This window comes from Neodiprion lecontei, chromosome 1, assembly GCF_021901455.1.
Source record: "Neodiprion lecontei isolate iyNeoLeco1 chromosome 1, iyNeoLeco1.1, whole genome shotgun sequence".
Lineage (NCBI taxonomy): Eukaryota > Metazoa > Arthropoda > Insecta > Hymenoptera > Diprionidae > Neodiprion > Neodiprion lecontei.
This window is the reverse complement of record NC_060260.1, coordinates 18,551,767-18,577,194: the sequence shown is the minus strand read 5'-3', so window position 1 is coordinate 18,577,194 and position 25,428 is coordinate 18,551,767. Positions and strand designations below refer to the sequence as shown.

The 25,428-nt window shown below is 38.7% G+C and overlaps 1 protein-coding gene across 5 annotated transcripts in view; it reads left to right on the top strand.

Moving 5' to 3' along the window:
- The window catches only part of LOC124292641 (two pore potassium channel protein sup-9-like), a 1,036,556-nt gene that overhangs the window by 665,410 nt on the left and 345,718 nt on the right, over nt 1-25,428 (top strand). For 4 of the 5 annotated variants that reach the window (XM_046729986.1, XM_046729983.1, XM_046729985.1 and 1 more), the window contains 2 exons: nt 12,363-12,504; nt 12,602-13,103. In XM_046729986.1, the coding sequence (XP_046585942.1) occupies nt 12,977-13,103 (127 nt within the window). In that variant the 5' untranslated portion in view covers nt 12,363-12,504; nt 12,602-12,976. Of the gene's footprint in view, nt 1-8,077; nt 8,172-12,362; nt 12,505-12,601; nt 13,104-25,428 lie in introns of all 5 variants that reach the window. The other variant, XM_046729984.1, reaches the window with a different exon arrangement.

Sequence of the window (25,428 nt, the reverse complement as noted above, 5' to 3'; positions counted from 1 at the left end):
GTTCGCCTTGGTTTCCCTCGCGGCAGAGCTCTACGTTGGCGCTCTCTCCGTAGATTCGTGTGAGGCCCTCCTCTCGTCGCGATCCTCTGCCATTGTGGTCCTATAACGCTGTTGAATCTGCCGCCGATCCCGTGTATAGTATCGCATTTTTTCTAAACAAAAAAAATAAACAATAATCCTGAGAAGTCTTATTCACTAGCCCGGAAAGTATCCTCTCTCAGAGCATCACATGCGTGACTCTCGTCTTGGCGCTCTGTTTCGAAATTACTAGCGATCCTATCGCGAAATCCCTAATTTTAGGTTCCGCCTAGGGTTCGGGGAGCCGTTTGGAACGCGCACAAAAATGCCACGTTACAGAACATATAAATATAAGCTGCATCGCCGAAACCACCTTATATTCAGAAAATCAGTTTAACGATCGAATGTATTGCTGAAATTTAAACCTCTATCAGTAGAACAGTTGTGATCTATTTCGGGGTGAGCATAGATTTTTCCACGCGTCTCTCCTTCTAAATGCTTGCCGAGCTTACTATAAGAAGATCATTTGCAGCAATACGATTAGATCACGATCCATAGGACACTTACATTTCCGATCAGCGTGCAGCAGCATATTAGGATTATATTTCTTCTCATTATTGACAAAAGTGTTACAATTCACTACTTACAAAAGTCGCTAGATTGCCTACCTTGTATAGAATTACGGACTCCAAAAGTTTTAAAATTTTAAGCTATCGAATGGTCGCGGACATAATTGTTTTGCCAAAGTCGTTCTACTGTTGCTAAATATCTCCTGGAAAGAGCAGTGAACGAAAATTACGATATTATTAGTAATTCACATCGGGAAGAATAGCTGTGAGTATTCAATTAAGTTTCGAATATTGCAGTGTTTTAATATTTCGTTGTAATTATCAGACACTGTTCAATAAACATGTAATTGCAGAAGATTCATTGTGGATAGTCATCAGCTTAAAACTTTTGTAAGTTATAAACAACAATGGCAAACTAATATAATGGGATTCATGTAACATTTGCCGAATTAGACATCGCGTAACAGCAGCTAACCACGGACTTTTACAAAGAACGTGCTTTGTATTGGAATGGAACTAGTTTGAACGTTCTAAAAACCTTGAAAAACTTGTACAAAGATCGGAAAACTAATTTCAGTGATAAGCGGAAGATACAGACCCTTATTCTGAAATTAACATCTCAACTGTGATGTATCACGAGGTAGAGGATTGTAAATCAATACACAAGCAACTATACAATGTAAACGGACATACGTTTAATCAACTCGTACTCGATTACAGTCAAGGCCAGGTAACCATCTTACTTGTAGGCCGGCGAGTACAGTACTGACTGCTTGCTCGCAACCGCTTACGTAAATAGCTGGACGCTGATACTCTTACTCATACACGCATACTTCTCGTATCCAGATATATTCTTAACTCTTAGTTGTACACGCACACTTATCGTATTCAGATATTACGTCAACAAGCTGTGTTAAATCCTCAAATTTTAATTCGAGATAGTTCGCATCAGACTCGTCCTTCGCCTTCAAGGGATTATTTAGAATCGGCATTCAAAAATCGTTTAATCAGCGGAGTGATTACGAACTTTGAAATCAATGATTTGAAACACGTTCTTGAATCTGTATCTACCGTAGTGTTGGACAAACTAGGTGAATTACTTCATCGATATTTACATTTCGAAGTCAACACCACGCTATCGGCAATTTCCATGTATGAGAAAGCTGATACTAAGTTCTTTGATATTCAGAATGCAACGTCACAAAGCACGTCAAATCTTGTCGAGTTGGGCATTAATCAGTATAGATAATATATTAGTTAACCTTAACAAGTACCAACCGTGAGTAGGTTCGTCGTCGATAGATTTGCTGGCTAATACTAGAAGTAAAAAGGCAATTGTTAATGTTCGTACTTTTGCTTACGCCTGTTTTGCCTGGGTTCGCGTTTCCGCGCAACATCCAGCGGCAAATCACAGCGATAGAGTTCCTTCCTATCCACACTGCAATCAAGTATTTAATTTCATGGGTAGATAATATTCGGTAACAAGAAGAATGATATTTTGAAAATTGAGACACTCAATTGCTTGAAAAAACACGGTAAGCAGCATCGAGTCTTACCATTATACATTAGCCGGCGTGAAAATTTACTGAAAGGACCTATTAATTTGCTCATGCTGCATGAATCTGCTAAAAATCTTATCGACGATTCGGACGATTCAGATGATTCCACAAGGAATTTTTCGAGCGCCAAAACTCACTACTGTTGGATTGAAAATTTATCTTGACTACTAAAGCGTCAAGTTACTTTACATATATGTACAATCTATATTTGTAACAGATATGTACATTTTTTTTTTTTTATACCGAAGTTGAATTGCTTACTCACAGGCTCGATTTTACACCGGACAAAGCTTATGAACTAATACCTGACCAGTGTAACAAGTGGCTTCGATTCGAAAATCACCCAAACAAAATAGGGTACCATTTATAGTTCACGTGAATTTCGAATGTTTGTTGGAGAATTCCCCATAATCGTCTCAACTATCACAATCGCTCACTAAACTTTATCAGAAACATGTAGCTTACAGTGTAGGTTATTATTTGAAACGTAGCTGAGATGAGTCGCTACCATACTACACTTTCTACCACTGTATTGATTATCAAAAATGGCTAGCTAGTGAAATACAGGCAATAGCTATCAAAGTATAAGTGTACTTTAATGACGCAAAACCGATGCATCGATTAATAAATCAGCAACACACTGAGTTGAAAGCGTGCTAGTCTGTTACATTTATGAGAAGTATTTCATGGAATTAAACGATCGTGTAAGAGATGACTGCCATCTTACATACAAATTGTAAGTTGAATTATAAAATCAAATGCAACGTACCCGTTGTATTCCGCAACCTGATTGGGTACGATGCACTCGTCATAGTAACCGAATTGGCTAATATAGAAGAGTGTACTTCCAAGGTTCTACTCATTACTGAAGAAAAGTACATTTTATTTCCTTAAAGATTTCATAACCTCGGGGTTAAACTACAATTCACTGACTCTTAGACATATGAGTTCAAGTCTAGCTGAACCAAGTCCTTAGTTACAATACCAAAATTTATTCAATTTGAAATGCCAATTTCCAAACGTTACGGATTTACAATTGAATCTGTTGACTCGAAAAGAAGTATTTCCTTAAGATTACGTGACTGAAATCGATAAACTGGTCGATACCTTATTACCATCGAAAGAATCCTTTTATAATATATTGAATGATCAGTATATAACTAACAAAAACTATACTATGCACAGAACCTTTGGGGAAGTTATAATATCAAAACTTTGACTGAGTAGAGCAATTTGTATCTGAAAGTTGACGTTATGCTCTTTGCCTACGTTTTTAAAAATTCTTGAACATTAGTTCTAATATACCGGGAGTTGTTGTAAAGCACATGTCTTTCGCATAAAAATAGCCATCATAAAATTGAATTGGTGAATCGCCAATCATGTACTCATCATCCAAAAATCTAATCCCGGAAACTGAATCCATTGTATCAAGCATTAAATCCATTATGTAATTCTTGGGTAAGGTACCGTTTGCCTCAAATGTTTGTTCCATATTTTCCGAAGTGTTAGGCTCCTTCATCATTTCAACCAGTGCTGATCGGGGGGATTCAGGTTGATTTTGAGATTCTGTTGCAAGCGATATATGAACAGTTTCCGGTAAAACACGGATAGGTTTATCATGGATTGCATTTGTATCACTTTCATAATCATTGTCACTGCTTGAGCTGCAAGGTTGCATGTCGCGTAGATTACGTGTAGATTTCCCCAGAGTACTTCTACGATTGTGAATTTTGCGGAACAATGATGGACTCAGTTTTTTTCGTACGCTATATGAAGAATTTTGGAAATTTGGAGTATCTATGCCATAATCCCAACCCATACTTAGCCCTGGAGTGACCAAATCATCGTTCTTAGCATGTATTTTTGGATGTTTAGCATCCGCTTTAAGTGTGCCTTCGCAATCACATTCAGAGGCCCAACAATCGATTTTAAAGTTCTTTCTAGTTCTGTATCCATCGCACAATCTGTTTTCAGAGCTTGATATTTCTTGCGGGCTACATCGCTTGCTTCAACTATATTGCATCTAAAATCCCTCTGAGATTTTTGGGTTTTCACCATTTTGGAGATGTTAAAATTACGGATTCAGGTAGAATACTGTTACTCCAAGCAGGATACATGATGTTTTATAATGGGCTGAATTCATCGAAACCTTTACGATATCGACCATGGTTCATGGGACTGTTTTTATCTTGGTAAGAAAATCATACTTAAAACATCAACAGACTAAGCACATTTACTTTAATTTTGGATACATCATATCAGTATTCACTTAATCATCGGATATATGCCTCAAGTTTTTACTGTTTCGTTTCAAGAGAATTATGAAATTTGCATTGTCGTGAATCAAATATTTTGGAATTCTCATATATATTTGACATACGTAGAACCAATCAACAAATTTATGATGCCCGATCTAGAAATATTGACGAACAGCAACCGGCTTATCACATGTCATGTCATCGAAAACAAATGTTGAGCTTAGCTGGCTTGTTCAACAGGAACTACATCACAATTATTTGAGTACGTGAAACAAGACACACCCGGAACACGATTTAACACTTGACGCAAATATTCATACTTCGTCTGCGGCAAAGACTTCAAATACGAAAATGTAATCCTGTAGGGATAGTTAAAAGACTAATAACCTTGTAAGTCTTGCCAGTATGAAAAGGTCCACAAATTATACATCCGACCGACGGTGGCAATAATTTACCATACGATTAAATTTCCAAACGTGTTTCACGTTGTGGTCTACATTTTTTATTGGTGATTGGTGAAGTGACAGACTGTTGTATAAATTTGATTTTTTCACAATTGCATGATTGTCATGATGGTTTAACTGAATGGGTTCTGTCATAAAATCAGTTGTATCTTTCTCATGTATCAGTATATAGAGTAACCTGTGCATAGACACGAGCAAAAGGACGAGGTCTGTTAAATATAGCGATCAATGATTTACCGATAGAATTAAATCTATCGGGGTATCAGTTTTGCGGTTCCGGAACATGTTTGCAGCAACATTTTGCTGACGGTCAAACTGATGTAAATTTATTAGATGCAGTATGCAAAGAGCATGATGTCATCTATTCCCAGAGTAGAGATCTAAATTTTCGAAACGAAGCTGATGAAAGGTTGGCTTGGCAGGTCTTGAAACGCGGTCGTGACAAGGACGCAGAGTGGACAGAGCATATCACAGGTTGTACTGTTGACAAAACAATGCCCGCTAAAGAAAAACTCGGTATAAGCGTTCGAGGACCTTCGGTACGAGCCGCTAATCAGTCAGCTTGCAAGACCCTGAAAAAGTTATTGCTGGGTTATCGGCCGTTAGGTCGTTAACTAGTGGGGCGCCCGAAATTGCTAAAGCGATCAACGACGCTCACTTTCCGCCCTAGATACACAATGTACTAATTGCTCGACATGAGAAGAATGAATTCTCCATTTTGCGTTAGAAAATTCGAAAGATTTTCATTCCTTGCTGAAATACACACTTCTGAAAAAGTCACCGGGAGGATGAAAAAAATTAATATTAACGAATGTCCAACGTAATTTTCATCTTAAATTGTGATTCGAAGTTTAATTTTCGAATTTTAAGAATTCGTTTACATTCTATTTGTATATCATAGAACGTTTTTTATAATATTGTGAGTCAATATACACGCTTTGAGTTTGAAATTCTGTTTTATAGAAATTATGAAAAAATTTCAATATCAAAAAGGTCTGCTGTAAATGATGTCGAGAACTCAACTACAATTGCTGAGCGCCAAGTAAATGATATGAATACTTCAACTGGTGGGTGATAAAAATTCACGATCAACCATCAGGCAGATGAAACGAACATGTCTGAGATTTTTCGAGACGGCGCAGTGTTACTGCTGACTTTTGAGATATTGGCAAATTACCTAGAGGATCACATTTTCAGTCGTGAGAGAGAATTGATTACTGATATGTGGAAGTTGAAGCTACTGTAACAGTTTGAATACGCCCACCTAACTCAGATAACGTGACTTAGTGAGTAGGTAAGCCCATACGAGAAGCCTTGACGTAGGCGGTTGCTGTAACGATTTCTGATTTTATAATTGCTCATCCCCATTTCTTGGACGACGACTGAACAATCGACATGTATAGAGCGGGCTCTTCAATAGGAAAAAAAAATCAAAAAGTTTACTAAATATATGTTTGCTCGTAAGTCTTTAAATTCGTAATAAAAAATTAAAAAATATCAAATTTACGAACCCACATTAAGGAGATATCACGAGGGTTTAACTGAGAGCTGTATTGGAAGTGCAGCGGCGGTTACGAAATATTTGAAGAAGAAATGGAGACCGGAGTGAGGCAAAGAATCCTAAAAGGGTTGTTTATGATAAGTTTTATAATTTGACGTGTTATTTATGTAATTTTATCGTTATACAGTTTATTCATCCGTTTTATAGTTACAGATGTTTTTTCATAGTTATACATTTTTTTTACACCGTTTTTATAGTTATACGTTTCTTTTATCCAGTTTTTTTATAGTTATACATCTTATTGATGCATTAAATATACCATTTTATAGTCCGGTAATTTTACGGAATGAAAGGTCTCGTTTTAATCTATGTTTTGTCTACAAAGAAAAATTAGATAACGGAAAATTTGTTGTCATTCCCGAAAGTATCCTATATTTCATGTCAATATTTATTTGAATAAATAGAAGCAAGAAAATTCCATTACACTACATACCCTGGTCTTGAACTTCAGTGAAACTTCACAATTGAGAGCAGCCTTTCTACCCTACTATCTCATACTTCGTCTGACGCGCGCGTTTTGACGCCGATATTACAAGAAACACTTCATACTATATGAATAAAATCTAGGATACGTGCTCACATGCCATATTCAAACTGCAAATCGCAATTCACTATAGAAATTATGTTGAACATTTATCAAGTTTATTATTTTCATCCTCCCAGCGATTATTTCAATCCTCGTTTCTCAAGGGCGTGTATCTTATTGTTAGCAAAAAAAAATTTTCAGATTGTCAAACGTGAAACGAAAGTATATAATATAGGTATAATAGCCCTGATTGTTCGAAGTATCTTGACCAAGCGTAGATTTAGGTATTGTTTAAACTGTCTGACTACGACTTGATTGCATACTCCCAATAAATTTGTTATTTCCTTGGATTTCGGCTTTGGTTTCATCTGGTTATGAAGCAAACATAAAAACTACAAATTATGTGCATATAATGCGTGTCACACTAATATGCCGGAAAAAAATCTGTGTTTTCCATCGGCCACTTTATGAAACCATAGTTAATAATATAACATTTTAATCTCCTGAAGGGAAAACGCCATCCAAGTTTTTTTAGAGGTTGCGCGTCAACATTTTGTATTTGCTATTTTAATAACATGCAAGAAATCCAATTCTAACGGTTGGCTAAAGATAATCATTTCTCTATATAATGGACGGAACTGTATATCGTAGCGTTTGACAACTCATTTAGTTTCATTCAAACGGAGCCGGCGACGTAGAAAATTTCAAGTCGTACGAATTTAGAAATATTCAACATTGTATGAACACAGTTTTTCACTTTTCGAAAAATGAATACCTCGACCAAACCATAGTGAAATGTTGAATGATACTCCTAAAATACATGGAAGGCAGTTACATGCATACATACAAGTCACATCTTGTTACATTTTGCGAACCCCTTCCCTATGCCTTTGCATGTGACGTAAGTAAAGGATGGCCTTCAACCGCGAATTATATATCGTTTTAACGAAATTCTTCTTCAATCATGTCGAGAGATATGAATTGACTTATTTCTTCTCTTGTGGCAGCCATTATTCACCAACAAGCCGGCAAAGAAAAATTCTTAAACTATCATTTCCTTGTTTTTCTTTTGATATAATGTATGTACTGTTACTCTGATTTTGATTTCTCCGAAATGTGCAGATCTCGCCTCGCTAGCCGTTGGTCTAGGGTTCGACCGCATCCGGAATTTACACAACTCTGACATTTATCTCACAGCGCGGCCTTTAATCTCAGCGTAAGCAAGAGCTTGCATTTTTTCTACATGATTTGTACCAGTTTTTACCGCGTTATTATAACATATACACTAGACTGTTTCAAAATAAATCATTATTTTTTTTTTTTGCTTTACACAATTTTAAACTATACTTGGGCATCAAAAAATAATCCTCCCGAAAGGAGGGGCCGGTCCCTAAAGATTTAGAGGTGTCTCATCGGACTTTTGTCTTTTTTATTTCGTTAATACGTAAATAATTAATTTGCATGGATGGAACAAACGTTTTTCTAGTCCTAAAATGATGAATATATTCCAAACTTATGTATAAATACTGAATATAGTGGAAAAAACGATCTTGATGATCGCAGCAACAATTATCAGTCAATAAATGCAAAAAAACAAAAAAAAAAAAAAATACGAAAATCCCCGTAAAAATAAATTTCCTGAATGATTTTCATTTAAAACATAATTCTGTTATAACCACCCGCATTTTTCGCAACCGATACATCAGGGATTTTCTTCACCGACGAAGTGGATTGTGAGTACGGCTGAACGTCGATGGCGCTGTCATCGACGTGGCGATTTGATTTTCCATCATCTCGTCCTGCAAAAACTCGATATATTGGTGACAAAAATGGCGAACAATACAAAAAACATATATTTAATCGGTTTACCCTCGGCACAAATTAATACGCGCAAGTTCCCGACAACTCGGCAAGTTTTGCAATTGTTTTTTCATCATCATTACCAAGGTAAATCGACATTTCGGAAAAGTGCAATCCTCACTATTAGAGAAGTGCAATTGTTTTGGACTCAAGCAAAGATTCCAACCTGCCGAGAACAGTACGCTACTTTCAAATTAAAAAAACTCCGCAACGTGTGGAATCGGCTCAAAAAAAATCGCTGGCGAAAAAATGCAAAAACGCAGCAAAAAAAAGAATTCTCGTTCAAACAAAAATTGGATTCCGTATTTCACATAGGAAGCAATAATGTGATGAAGACATTAAGCAACGAACAACGATTGCTCTTTGCCACAGAGCGAATTTTGCGCTGTCAAAGCACTCGTTCGCAAAGTTTATTGGCTACAACTGAGAATGATTCAGTGAAATCTAAAGAGAAAAAACGGGACGAAAATATATCTGATCAGGATGATGATAATTCCAAAGATTTTGATCCTTCTAGAGATCGAGAAGCTACGAGAGAATCCCAAGATGACATCACCGATAACGAGACTCCGAGTAATTTTTACTAATAATAGTATTTTTTGCAAAGAAACGAAAAATTGATGAATATTTGGCTTTTATAAACTGTGGATTTTTTTCAATTTTATTTTCTATGTATTTCTATAAAAATCATAGATCATTCGTAAATATGAAGCTAAAAATACAAAGTATAATACAAATAAAATACAAAGCGATGAAAATTATAAAATAAATAGTTATGAGTGCAATGATATCAGAATGCATGTAACGGATATTTTATTTTGTAGAATTGACTCAAACATTGAGTCAATTATCGGTCTCGAGTACCGATTCAAATCAAAGTCATGGAATAAAACGAACGATTTCAAATTTTGAAGCTAAACTCGATCAACCATCATCATCCACACCAAGGAAGAAAATGATCACTGATCAAATATCCGCAACTTGTGATCGAGTAGGCGTTAGTAGCCGAAATGCTATGCAGATCATAGGAGCAGTCCTCCAAAGCCTTGGACATGATGTAGCTCAGTATTCCATCAGTCACTTGACCATCCACTGAAAGCGTATAGAATATAGAGCAAAAATGGCTGCGCAATTGAAAAACAATTTCTACGCAGCGAATTTTCTAGTCCTGCATTGAAACGGACAATTATTACCGAATATCGACGGCAATCGATAAGTCGATCGATTGCCTGTTGTCATTACGGGGCTTGATACTGAGCAATTGCTCGGTGTTCCTGTTTTGGATAGAGGATCAGGGATAAACGCTTCAAAAGCAATCATTGAGTGTCTGAACGAATGCAATCTTATTCCTCGAGTAAAAGCTTTGTGTTTTGACACAACTAACTCAAATACAGGTAAAAATTGACGTAATATCGATTGAAATTTGAAAGGACACAACTCAGTCATTGAGGGCAAAGAATGATTTCAATAATTAAAAAAATTCTATCATTGTATGCCAATAATAAAATTATATAAGACGTGTTTTTACGGGAAATTTAATTTTCGATTTAAGATTCAAAAGACATAATTTATTTAAAAAAATTTTTTTATGGATTTTATCGCCTCTACTCATTTTATTCATGGAATGAGTATAATATTTTTGTCACTAATTGCTTATAGGACTTGAAAATGGAACATGCAATTTACTGGAAGAAAATCTGAATAAAATATTCCTACACTTGGCCTGCCGTCACCACATCGCCGAAATTATTCTTAGAAATGTGGTAGAAACATATTGGAAATGGACATCCGGCCCAAATGTAGCAATTTTTCAGTGCTTTCAAAAAAAGTGGGATAATTTTGATAAAATTCAGTATAAGACGGTAATGAATGACCAAACCGTGGCTGATATACTGAGAGAGACAAGTGAAAATATTCTAGAATTCATTTTTGAGCTATTTCAGGTAGTAATAGTAATAACAATTACTATTCATCTTCTAAACTATATTTTTATTTATAATCACAATATATAGTTTTTTAACTCGTGGCAATTTCGTGCTGCTTTTCTTTACAGATTTCTCATCCTCGGAATGATTATCGAGAATTCTTAGAATTGTCATGCGTCTTCTTGGGTTCGAAACCACCTCAAGATATCAAGTTCAAAAAACCTGGCGCCAATCATCATGCTAGATGGCTCGCGAAGGCCATTTATTGCTCAAAAATATTGCTTTTCAGAGATTAATTTTTTTTTAAATTCGAAGAACTCTCGCGATGTTGAAAGTTTGCGTCACATATGCATTTTCATCGTTAATTTCTACGTGAAAATATGGTTTTCTGCCCCTAATGGGAATAAAGCTCTTAACCACGATTTGCAATTGATGCAAAATTGAATCAAGTTTCAAACGATTTATTCTGATGTTTCGGCAGCAGCTCTAAAAAAAATCAAGGAGTATCTATGGTATCTAAATGAAGAGCTGGCAGCATTAGCGTTTTTCGATTCAACGGTTCCTATGGATGTGAAACAAAAGATGTTAATGGCCTTAAGGACACGTGAGAGTACATCAAAGAATCAAAAGCGCATTGCCCTGAGTGATAGCAAGTGTCAAACACTGCCTGAAATTGACATAAGTCATTCCGTCACTCAAAAGTCGAGGCGCTTATTTTCACAATGTGAATTGCCCCATGATTTCCTGGATGAGCCTATCAAACAATGGGAATCTACCGAAAGCTTTCAAACGTGCTTAAGGGTTTTCTCACAAATGAAAGTGGTAAATGATTCAGCTGAACATGGAGTAGCCCCTAGCGAGGAATATAATAATTTGTTGACTAAAAATGAGGAACAAAAATAATATTTGTTCCAAATAGTTCAAGACCATAGAAAAAAATACCCCAATTGCAATAAGTCTAATTTTTTTTAGCCAAAAACGACTATCGTAACAGCGTATCAATGAATGTATTCATTGAAGATTATTGACGATAATAAAAAATTCATTTTTACGGAGATTCTTGTATTTTTTTTTTTTTGTTTTTTGCATTTATCGATGTACATATCGACCGATAATGGATGCCGCGATCATCAAGATCGTTTTTTCTAGTACATTCAGTATTTATACATAAGTTGGGAATATATTCATCATTTTAGGACAAGAAAAATGTTTGTTCCATCCATGCAAAATGATTATTTACGTATTAACGAAATAAAAAAAGACAAAAGTCCGATGAGACATCTCTAAAGCTTGAAGGACCGGCCCCTCCTTTCGCAAGGATTATTTTTTGATGTCCAAGTATAGTGTAAGATTGTGTAGAGCAAACAAAAAAATTATCGATTTATTTTGAAACAGTCCAATACACACCTAATTAACTTTCGCCTTCTGTATTTTTACTATTCAACCATCTAAAATTTCTTACTTTGCTGTTCTATTGAAGAAAGTATCATTTCTATTGTTACTGTTGACATTAACTTCTGGCGTAAATTATTTCATCAATTACCTAACAACTTCACAATTCCTATAAGTAGATTTTTGTAATTATTATAATATTGTTTGAAATATCTGTTAAATTGTTTCAGCCGCTACGAAGCCAAAGCTGACCTGTATTAAAAGAAGGAATGGAGAAGACATGGCTGTGGGAGCAGCGAAGGCACTGCTATATTACTCTGCTCAATCTTTTGCCATTCTCAGAAGAGGATCAATGGAGCTCGTGGACTGCAGGTGAAATTTTCCTATCATCAAAATGTGTATAATTTTGCTTCAGGTTCAATCGTAGAAATTGAAAATTCGAATGACAGCTTGCCTGATCACGTTTCAGATGAAACGGGGTCGTTATTTCAAAGTTTTTGTAGTAAAAACATTTCGAAAATCAACCATCAGAGAAGACTGTAACATCAGATATCAAATCTCGGTGGGTTAATACGACCAAACTAGAGAACTAGCGTGTAGAGTTCAGAAAAGAGACATAGTTAGAGAGAAACGAGAACGGAAAAAGGAAGAAGGAGCCGAAGTGCAGGAAATACGGGCAGGCATTGTGAGGGCGGTTCGTGCGATTATCGAACGGTTCTTACATGAAGATTATCTTGGAAACGTACAGCATGGGCCCGGCACCCTACAGTTAACTCCCTTGAGCGATGCAAGTAGTTAGGGCTAAGGCCTTGGCCGTACTGGTGAGCATGTGGCTCACTAGAGAATGAAGAAGCAAAACGTCCGGACCTTATCGTTGATCGTCTGCACGTTCACCTACCTCCTTATTGGCGCCGCTGTCTTCGACGCCCTAGAATCCGAAACCGAAAAGCGACGCTGGGAAGCTTTGGATGGTAAGTTTATAGCAAATTACCTTCATTCTGTGACCGCTATTATTGGATACCCGTGTCGATTTAAGAGAAAGCTGCTGGTTTAGTACTTGCATAGCTATCTATTTCATTTTTATACTGTTATGGCTCTTCTATTTCGCATATACACCTAGTAATTGCTATTTTATGTAATGCCATTCTAACCTACCTCGTTATATCCATTCACTGTTCTGTCCAACTCTACTATCTACGTACTATATATTTCAAACTCGCAAAACTGGTTTAAGTGGTAGCAAAGATATTCGGAAATTATCATAGCCAATTTTAATCTGTATTCACACAGCATCTCGGAAACCGATAAACAAATCTTTCTAGCGCCCCCGTTCCCATAATAGTATAGCCATGAGAGTTCTGGATACAGATTCTTACTACTGACACTTACCGACATCTTACCCAGACTCAAGCCCTTCACGACAATGACGTTACCGTGTTCAGACCCTGTTGTACCGACCCAAAGGTCAAAATCGCGCTACCTTACAAACAATTTAATTTACCGAAGGCCAAAACCACGCTGTCTTATCAACAATTTCATTAATCAACGATAAAAATCACGCTGCCTCACAAATAATCTCGCTGTCATTTCCCCTACCGACAGCCCAGGTATAGCCGAGACACAAACCCTTCTGTTCCCTGTGCGATCATTGTATTGACTTCAAGAATGTTCTGGTTAACCTTTAGCGGCTTTCGGTCCATTATCAATCACCCTACATTCCACAATAAATCTTTCCAAGAATTGTTTTCGTCAAACCGGATGCTGGTGTCTTATAAATTACGTGACATTCTTTCCCATAACTTATAATTCCAAGAGCTGCTTGTGAGTCCAAATTCCAATGTGATGCCAACCATATAATACTCCACAGTTAGTAGTTCCAAGAATTGTTTTCGTTAACCTGGATGCCTGTGGGATATCAACCACTCCACATTCTTTTCCCACGATAACAATCACGTGACATTCTTTTCCCTCAAAAAGTTTCAAACGCATGTGGTGTGGACGTTGTGAAAGTCAGAACTAAAAATTTCATCGTCTGTCTGAGGCTGTTCTTCCTGCACGTCAAGAGTACTTCCTAACAATATGAATTGAAGAAGCGGCTAGAATTGTTCATCAAGAATATTGACGAAGTGAAACATCAGCTGCGAATCAAATCTGTATTGAATCAACTCACAAGAAAATTTAACCAAATACGTATTAACAGAAAGAATCATAAATTTCTCGAAATTGAACGAGGTGGCATGTCTGGAGACATTTCTTCGTTTGAAAAAGCTTGCGGACCTTGAAACCTACTTTGACTAACGAGTGAGCGAAATTCGTCGAGTTAATACGAGATTTGCTGATGAAATAGTTATGGATTCGACTGACGAAAGCCCTCTAAGAAAAAGATTAAGATCTGTTCCAGAAGATGATGACAGCTGGTAATGAGACTTGATTACGTCTGCGCTATCTGTGTGGACCATACAATCAACTTGAATTCGTTCACGTGTAATTTGAGTGTCACATACAAATTTTGTATCGTACAATGTACTTAACAATAACACTGTTGAATATAGACTAAAAAGATTGAAATCATATATAATTGTGAATTAACGCTAAGCCGTCATATCCACTCTTATATCAATATATATCAGTAAATTAGCAACGCGATCGGTGTACAGTGCGATCAACTCATGTTCTACTTTACAAAATGAAAATTCAACTTTGAATTAAATTTTAAATCTTAAAACGTGTTACTCTGAACACCAGTGAACAAAGCTAAAGGTGTCACGTGAACTCTACGATGAGGTTTTAGCGGACTCACAATCAGTCAAGGATAGAGTGCAAGGTCGACCAACATCTAAGTTGACGTACGGTTAAAGCCTCGGGACCTCCGGAGTCGGGTTACTATCGCTCTTAGAATGCAAAACATAATTTCGTTCGAGTATAGCTTGGTCAAAGATGGGAAGCACAGTTGAGCTTGGTATTACAGAGTTCTATAAACTATTCCAACATACGTAATAGAGTTCGTCGCTGAGGCACATTGGAGACTATGGATCCATATATATGGCATGTTTAAGTGTGTATAATATACGACCGTCGTTAATTTTTCAATTCACCAAAAACATGTTCGAATTCACTTCTCTAGCATTTTTTCTCGCTAATAATTAATATGACTTCTTCATATAATATTACGAACGGCCGGGTCCGTTCTGATTAGGCTAAAATAAGTCGTGTATTATACACACTTAAACATGCCATATACGTATTGTAACGTGGCATTTTTTTGATGCCCGTTACAAGGTGCTCCCTGAACCCTGGGCGGTAGCAATAGTTAGGGATTTCAATGATCGGGTCGCGAAGTCGTTTTAAAAGAGCACCCGAATTGGAATTACGCATCCGAGCTTCCAAGAGCGGACACAGTAGCAAATCGTGATCGAGATATTGTAGGCTTTTGTTTTTTTTTTTTTTTTTTTTTCGATTATACCGGCCCCAGGCCAGCGGCGAACTACGACGTCGAGGATAGTTCGGCGTGGCGGAATAGCGACGATCTCGCGGGAAGGATGTCGAGGCTGCGGAGGGAGAGCCAACGCTGATCCCTGCAGCGCGGGAATCCAACGTGGAAGCGATTCCCGCTGGCAGCCGGCGCGCCGCAGCTTCCCCCGCTCACCCCGCCGACACCTGATTAACGCAGCCTCGAGAACCCCGGGACACCATAGAGCTGCGCAGAAGACGACATCGCGATCTAGTTTCAAGTTCTGCGCTGTGAAGCGACGACAGCTGCGCGCCAAGTTGCGCAATCTCCGAAATCGATGACGGATCGATTGTTATGCATTCTTGGGAATATGACATCATGAAGGGAATAGCGTAGCGACATCGGCGTTGCGGTAGATAGTCAATTCTGAGATCACTCTAGTTCTGGCGATCAATCGAGGTAGTTGGAGCTTAGCGAAGCCAAGTTAGATTTGCGGTGCCGTTGGTATTAAGTTTTACTTAGTTGCGAAGGAACAACTAAGAACGACGGGGTGGGAGAATTCGTCAACTGGATGTGAACGGTAAGCGCTGTTAATATTCTCGCGAAAGAATTTCGAGAGTCAGTTAATAAAGAATTGCGAATTATTCTTTCTCTTGTTTTGTATTATCGCTATCGTGAAATATATTATTTTATTTTATTTTAATTTTGTCGAATAACGTGTTGATGTTGAGTGTTTCGCTCTCTCTCCCCAAAAATTACCCTTCCCCTCTCCGAGGTACTGAGCTACCGAGTTAATTGCCGAGGTATAGCGCATTAACGATTTCGAGGCGTGTTAATCACGCCAGGCGCCCAACATAATTTCAAGATATTGTTTTAGGTCCAGGTTACATTGCGGGACGCCGAATTATTGTTCACGCGGTAAGTTCTCGGTCATCTTCTCCGAGTGATCGAGGTACGGAAAGATACACGTTACAGTACTGTGACGGAACGCCTCGTCGGCGTGCCGGCACCTGACGTTCAACCCGAGCTCCCAATATTATGCTTACCAATGACAAGCCCAAAACTTGCGACACACTCGGTAAACCCCACCACGTACCAATAAACCAACCAAACCAGGCGATTTACCATGCTCCCTCTTCAAGGGGCACGGCCAATCACTATTCCCAAAATCTGCGAAACTGGACGACTAGCAGGTATAAAAGTCGAGCACAAATGTGGCTCGACATCTATTTATCCATTTATCATCTATCGAATAACATAGGCCGAGTAGATCACTAATTCGTCCGACTCAGGACACATCCGCACGTCTGTTTGGCGGAGCACCACATCTCAACGAGGAATCAGCAGTCGACACAACTCACGATCCCAAGACGTGGACTCGTCACTGCGAGAATCCTCGAACACCACTCTCAATCGAAGGAGGGTATTCAACGTGTTTAACGAATGTCGTCTCTTTTAATAAAAGCTCCTCAGGTACTAGGGAGCCGTATCTGAACTAAGCCCAGCATTGCGTTTGACGTCTAAACTCAGATACGGTGATCCTCGCAGAATCCTCTGACCCATAGGTAGGACCCCTGAACCTATAAAGAGCCTCCTGCACTGAGACAGGATGTCTTGATATGGGCGAAGGCATAATTGGGTAGAATTCCCGTCCTTCTGACCACCACGCTACCACATAAATAATATTCTGTCCTGCGGTCTGCAAAATAAATCAACGTCAATACCAAATAATAACTTGTCAATGACGATTTCCCATCGTCATACACCGTCCTTCTGACCACCATGCTATCACGTCAATAATATTTTGTCTTGCCGTGTGCAAAACGAATCATTATCAAACCAAAGAAGAAAAACCAATTCCTTCGGACCTCACAACAATATTTCTTAACATTATAAGAAAATCAAATTCACGACATTCTTTCCTGTCAGAAACCCCACTTCTTGGGGATATAACATAATCAATACTCAAAAATTACCTCTTAGAAAACAAATTTCTCCCCTCACGAGTAAATCGCTCATTGCGATTATTCTGTGTCTTGCTTCACAACCACAGAACAAGTTTGACCCTCAACCGTTTATAAGGCCTGTGATGATGGGTTTATTCCACTCGTACCATTGCACATGAAAGTGATGAAACAACTTCTGAGGCTTTCTCGAAACCAATTTAAAACGGTCAAACTCTAGCAACCTCTTCCGGGAGCTCACCAAAGAATTAACAAGTAATTATTTTTCACCTTCCTTCCGTGTCCACAGACAGAATCCTGCCGTTCCGATCACGAGACAGGAAATTCCTAAAACCATTACGATATTCGAGTATGTGCGAAACCACTGCGCTACCTTTCATATTACTTATGAAATCCGCGCGGTATTCCGCGGATAAATAACCTCGAATCGTTTTATTGGCGACCGTAAAAAGGACGCGAAACGTTTCATTGACGACCGTGACAAAACTCGAATCGTTTCAGTATATAGATACATAGTCTCCAATATGCATCAGCGACGAACTTTATCACGTATACAAATTCACGGCACACGCAACAAACAAATTCGAATATGGTGACGAGAGAAATTAAAGACATTGTAGTCAGGGCGGCTAGGTGGTCTAGTGAAGTAAGTCTCCAGCAAAGCATCCCTAGATACCAGGTTCGATTCCTGGCTCCGTCGTTAATTTTTCAATTCGCCAAAAACATGTTCGAATTCACTTCTGTTCCAATAAACTAGCTAATTTTTATTATTCTACCAAGGTTCCAACAGGTGGGTTCAAATGATATAAATAATAACAACAACAACAACAACAACATCAATAATAACGAAATAATGACGAAATACGTTTTGTAACGTGGTATTTTTGATGCCCGTTACAAGGGGCTCCTTGAACCTGGGGCGGAACCAAAATTTAGGAATTTTCGAAATTGAGTCGCGAAGGTTTGCGAAAGAGCGCCAGGACTAGAGTCACGCATCCGAAACTACGAGAAGGGACACCTTAGCGAATAGCGTAAGATATTTCAGGTTTTTTGTTTTTTTTTTTATTTTTTGAGCTACAACGACATCAGGCAAGAAGTCGGCACGGAATTCGAGGAAATTGCCGAGTAGCGGACTAGCGACAATTGCGAAGGAAGGATGTCGAGGCTGCGGAGGGGGAGCCGACGCAGATCCCCGCACCGCGGGAATCCAAGGTGGACATGATTCCCGCTGGTGGCCGGCGCGCCGCAGCCTCTCCCCTTCTCCCCGCCAACAATTGACTAGCGAACTTGCGACGGACCGACTAGCGACGAGGGAGCACCACGCTCACCGCCAAGATGTCATGGAGCTGCGCGAAGGACGAGATTGCGATCTAGCTTCAAGTTCTGCGCAGCGATGCTATTGAAGGTGCGCGTCGAGTTGCGCAATCGACGAAATCGATGACGGATCGATTATTGCGTATTGTTGTGGGTATGACGTCACTTATGGGATGGCGTATCGAGATCCGTGTTGCGGCGGGTCGTAGGTTTTTGAAAGCACTCTAGTCCTGGCGGTCGTGATAAGTAGTCACGTTTTGGGGAGTTTCGCGAAGTAATGGAGTCGCCCAAAAATCGCGATGGGAATGGAAAGGGGGTTGCAAGGATGTAGAAGGTAAGCGCTGCTTCTATCCCCGCGATTGAATTTCAAGCATAATTACGAAAAGGCTTACCGAGTAACGGATAGCCGTTTTGAATTTGCGTTATGAAAAAGTACTCGAAATTCTTTTGCCGATTCTATTGCTTGATGACCGTAGCGTGAGTAGGCGTGTTAGAGTAGAGTAAATTTTGAGTTCTTGAGAAAGTTGAGTAGAGTCACGGGTTTTAGTTGAATCGCTCTCGTTTTCGAAATTAAGTACAGCCGAATTCCGCTGTGCCCAATTGGAGTGCTCGGATTAGCGAATAACGTTTCCGAGGATTTTGAGAAAGTTTGATTTCGGATGTGTTACGATAGCGAATGGTTGAGGTTACGTTTAGTTGCGCCTGCGCTCAGTTCCGTATCCGTTTACTTAAGATGAATTTAATTGAGTTGTGTTACCATGAGATTGTGTTTAGTTAAAGTTACATTTAGTGGTGCTTGCGCTTAGTTAAGTTGCCGTTTATCCAAGATAGTGTTTAGTCGAGTTGAGGTGATATATAGTCGAAATTGTCGTTGCGTTGAGCAGCGGTTGAGACGAGAAGTTCGAGTATTGAGTTTTGGTCGCGTCTGAAATATAGTGGCGTTGCGGATTTGTTTAGTTGAAATAAGCCTTAGGTTAAGTTATGTTGTCACGTTTAGATTTAAGGCAGCTCGCGGTAGCGTCGAAACTCCGAGTTGGGTGAGATCTCGGGTGAGATTGAGGACGCCCGTCTGTTTGGTAGCCCGACGGCGCACCGTCGAGAAAGTAGTTTTAGTTTCGGTTTCGAGCAATTATCGCTGTGGAGAAGAAATGGCGACTTTCCAAATTGAGAATAGCGTATGGAGATTTTGTGATTGTTGAGTGACATTTTAGTTAGGGAGCCGCAAGCTCAGTAGAGTAAGGAATAGTGTAGGTTACGTGTAATTTTCTGATTATTTTTAGAATCGCGACGAGCGACTTTTGGATTATTTTTTTGTTGTTGTTTTTGTATCACCGCTATTGTGAAATATAAGATTTTATTTCACTTCTTTTGTTAAGTACCGTGTGGTTTTCGAGTGTCTCTCTCTTTTTCTCCAAAAATTACCCCTCCCCTCTTCGCGGTACTGAGCTACCGAGCGTAGTCCCGAGGTATAGCGCATTACTGATTTCGAGACGTGTTGATCACGCCAGGCGCCCAACAAAACTTCGCGATATTGTTTTTAGATCCAGGGTACATCGTGTACGCTAAATTATTGTGCACGCGGTAAGTTCTCGGTCATTTTCCCCGAGTGACCTAGGAGCGGGAAAAATCAACGTCACAGCTTATAGAGGTAAAATTTTCCAATAATAATCTGTTTCTAATTATGGTTATTTAACGATTCTATTTCATGATTTTAAAATTCAAAGCGTGAAACAGGATTGCCATCGTTCTTGCAGAACATTGAGTTTTGTAGCTTAGGTGTACGACGACATGAATTTTTTTCAATATTCTACTTCACGACCATAAATGTTTGATTTATCATCATATCTTGTGAGAATTTATAAGTTGTCGAACGCCAAGACAGCATGACGTTGGAAAACTTTTGCATCCAGTCGCTTAATAATTTGTACTACTTCTGATATTGAGATATTGTTTAATCTATTGCGGAGATCCTGATTAATGTATAGTCGTCACGACTTTGGATAATTAGGTTCAAGTGATGGAGCTGCATCACCCAGGCGAGGTTCGTCAGCTTCTGTGTTGATAATCATAGCCTGAAATAGAAACTCGGGGTCAGATTCATTCGATAAATTTTAGAGGTGGAATTTCAAGAAGAGATTCGTTTCACCATGACAAACATCAAAAACTAGAACGAAGTGTTGAAACGAAGAAGAAAATTTATTTGAAGGTTTTAAAATAGCTGAAAATGTTCTTTTTTTTCTTACCGAAGCAAAGTAAACTAGTACAATGAACTGAATAGATTTCGGAATGTTGAAACCAGTAGCAACGCAACACAACTACTTAGCGTTTTACACTTGGTGTTGGATGCACAATGACCACTTCTCGATTTGTCGATTCACTCGTCACTTTCTGGTTGCTCCAGTTTAACTGATAGTTAGTATATCCAATAATCAGTATGCTATTTTCTATGATATGTATGTCTGGTTTCAAAAGGTTTACTACAATAAAGAAGCTGAACTTTTGCTATTGAAGCGTGAATTCATGAACCAAGCTGCTGTCATCGTTATCGATTGCTCGAAACAAAATGAATCGTAGAAAACCGGACCGTTGGATATTTGATTGGAATTTGAAGCGATCGTGGAATCCCTGCGAACACTGTAGACTATTGCATGATCTTGCACGATCGCATTGTTGAGTACAGTCCGATTAGTGGCACAGTGAAGAAATTAGTGTAAATGAATTTTGGAATAAGATGTTCAATTATTAATGCGTAATTATAGAAAATACGAATAGGGTTATTTGTTCAATTTAAAATAGGATGATGTATTATTATCATTGCGTATAAGCTGAAAACAGAATGTAATTGCTGATAAATAAAGAAATATATTTAAAACTGCAACCGCTACTTTGAAATGTTCTATTTCACAAACCACCACTTCCACCTAATGAAAAATAGTCATCTTGCAGCGGACATTGGAAACAAAGCAGAGTCGATCGATAGAACAACGATTGATCAATAAAGGGGGCGCTACATGTGACAAAACCTGCGGCAACACTTCTGCCAGTAACACCAACTGTCGCTAAGGCTGGAGGTAACACCGTCTTGCAGTGGATACTGGGCGCATAACAGACCTGATTGTTGAAACAGCGACTGGCGGCGCCATCTATGTTTATGCTCTTATCGGTAACACTTCCGTCAGTAAAATGTCTGCCATCTAAGGGAAAATGTTCGAAATGCCTGCTCATCTGACGACAAAAACTCAAAGAATGGTTGCTCATCCGACGACAACAAAACCTCATTATCGCATTGTCTGTCCGTACAATGTAGCAAGCATGCACTACCGCAAGTTACGCTTACCCCTCGCGGGGTAACATACCAACTGTCAGTAAGGTAGGGATCGAGGCTGACCCTGTCAGTACACCGCCATTGTGTCCCAAAACTTTCGTATTGTATCTACTAAGTATCCCGTCGTTTTACCACACCACTACTACGTAATCCTGCCTTGCCATCTTATCCGCCATTTCGCCCCTATCATATTGTTGTTTGCACAGATTAGTTCAGGTTTAGTAACACGTCAAGTGCTCCATCATCTTCTCCGCCATTTTACCCCACCATCTTTTTGTTTGCGTTGGTTACCTTCATAGCTATATAAGAATAGACCACGTGACTGGGCTGGGAAGTCGATAGTGGGATAGAAAGAGCAAATTGTGTAGTGCATTGCTGTCTTCGTCTAGTCGCGCAAGCGCGGAGCACCCGTACACTACTGCGAGATATAGAGGATAGAAGTGTGATATGCGGCTTTCTCTTTCTATTGCGCTATCGCATTTAGCAACGAGCAACCTCCGTACTTCCACGGTTTATTCTTATATGCCTATGTCGGTAACACACTAATATCCCGCAATCTCGTCTGCCATTTTGCAGTTTTGGTTAGGATAGGTTGGGTCAGATAAGCTTAGGTTGGTAACACACTGATTTCAGGCAAAGCGCGTTCTGAAGCCCTCGCTCGGTCAGTAAAACAGCAGAATCCTACCTGTATATTGACTCTAGAGTTTTGGTCTAGACTCTAGGATTGAGCTTTGATGCCTTCGAAATCATATTCAGTGGTTCAACAATCGGTTCCAAAGTTTTTTCTATTAGTTCTTTATCCATTACACGATTTATCTTTAGAGCTTCATATTACTTACGGGCCGCATCGCTGGCTTTAACTATATGAAGTTTCAAATTGTTCTCAGATGTTGTGGTTTTCCATATTTCCAAACTGCTAAGTATATTGTCTGATGCGAGAGTGGGAGTGAGATGTCATACACAGTATAGCCTATATATTTATGTGTGAGTGTGCATATGTGTGAACGAGCCGTCGACGCGGCACAGCGAGGACTACGCGAGCTCGTTGTGGCCCGGGACGAGCAGTTACGTTCCAGGCGGCTCGCCGAACGGTATACATCTCCATGCTTGCGGTTCCTGTACATGTAATTGTTGTTAAAATATATAAAACCTCCCTGGTAGTATTCCAGTAACTAACTGTGTCTTATTTGTACACCTTATATAACATCACACTAAGGTTACGAAATCAGGCAGAATACTATTACTCGAAGCAGGCTACATAATGTTTTATAATGTGATGAACTACTCATCGAAACCTTCATGATGTCTATCACGGTTTATGGAACTGACTTTAACAACGGTAAGATTATACCCATGCTTTAAACGCCAACGGACCAAGCACATTTGCTCGAATTGAGGAAACATCATATCAGTATTCACGTGATCATTAAATATATTCCTCAAGATTTGACTATTCTTTTTTAAAGAGAATTACAAAATTTGCATTGTCGTGAATCAAATGGTTTGGAATTTATGTACATGTTTGACATAGATAGAAACAATCAAAAAATCTTTGACGCCCCATGCAGAAATATTGACGAACAGCATTCTGGTTCTCACATGCAATGACATTGAAAATAAATATTGAGTTTGGGTTGGCTTGTTCAACAGGAATTACGTCACAATTGTTTGAGTACGTAAAATTGGAAACACGTGGAACACGATCGAACATTATACGCAAATATTCGTAGTTGGGCTACACCAAGGACTCCGAATATATGTATACATCCTGAAAACAGTACGCAACAATAAAACTGGTTTTTCTTAGCGGGCTCAAAGTTTCAACTTTGTTGAACAGGAGAATCATGCCGTATCTGATGGTCAAAACGTTTTCGCGGCAAGGACTCTGGGTTCTCGGTTGGTGTCACCATTCCAAGCATCGAACCTGATTGGTCCGTCAGACAGCAGGTGCACGAGTGAATTTTTTCAGGCTATCGCTACCTTCTTAACATCAATTGGGGTAAAATTGAAGAGCGCGATACACTATAGATCATGGTGTCTGAATATTCGATCATTGTACTTTTATCGAGCCAATAGCAATAAGTTGGTTATGTAACCGTTGCTGCTAATTCATTCGACCGAGGAATTACTTTGTATACTATTGTAATCCAAACAGTATCATTGACCAGCATTATTTTTCAAATTTTATACTATTTAATGTTGATATTTTATTTTGAAGCTTGCTTTTATTCTATTTGGTATTTAATTCAGATGAATTGTGTTTTAAGTCTTGTACGAGATTGTATTAATAAATTTTGTCATGCAAACTTAACCAATCTAAATCTAGAAATGTTGAATAATTTCAGTTGGAAATGTCTTTAAAGTCGATCTTAGTTGACGGTGTAATCTGAGTAGTTAGTTGCAGTCATAATACGTGCTTGAGTCTCGTTCCACCCTAGCAGTCTGAAGAATGCATTCGCTTACTAGTACACGCTGCCTTGCAAATAATCACTCGGTCTACAATAGGATTTACTTGCTCGCTGACTTTTTTATTATGAACCTGGATCAGGGTATCATCCTGCAACTTTTCAAAAACTTGAAATCAGATTCAATTTTACGCTCTTAAAGAGGTCCTACGCTGAGACTGAAAATTTGTGAATCCGTTTATTGCAATTATTTCTGCATTTTATGTAAGCACTCTCTGAAGCAGAAAAATCTCATCCGGATGCTGGTAATGAAACCTGGAACACAGACGTTGTCCAGTGGCACGAGGTGAAAATCAAAAATTTTATAATTCGTCCTGCTGCACTGGGATTCTTTTTGCATATCCATGTTACAAAGTGATGTTCGGAGCACTATAAAGTAGATATTGTACGAAATTGGATTGAGTCTCTTGTTTTAATTATTGGAAAATTTTCAATAGAACTAATAATAATTTATTGAGCGGAACCAATACATTGACTATAATCTGTTGGTGAATTTTATTGAATTCTATTCGAGAAAAAAAAAATGCACGGTTTTGTTACAGATAGTAAGATATTACAATTTCTTGAGTCTTTAATGTCCAAAAGTCATAAAATTTAATGTCACCTCCTGAAATTACGAGAGAGCGAGATACTTATTGAGAAGATCTGTGTTTTGCGATTTGAAATTGAAAAAATTCTCAAAACCAACAACACTTTTCGCCAACCAGCAAAAGTGGTGATGATCTCTGTACCTGTAATAAATTGGATATGTGACGATTTGTAATGGAAATAGGAAAA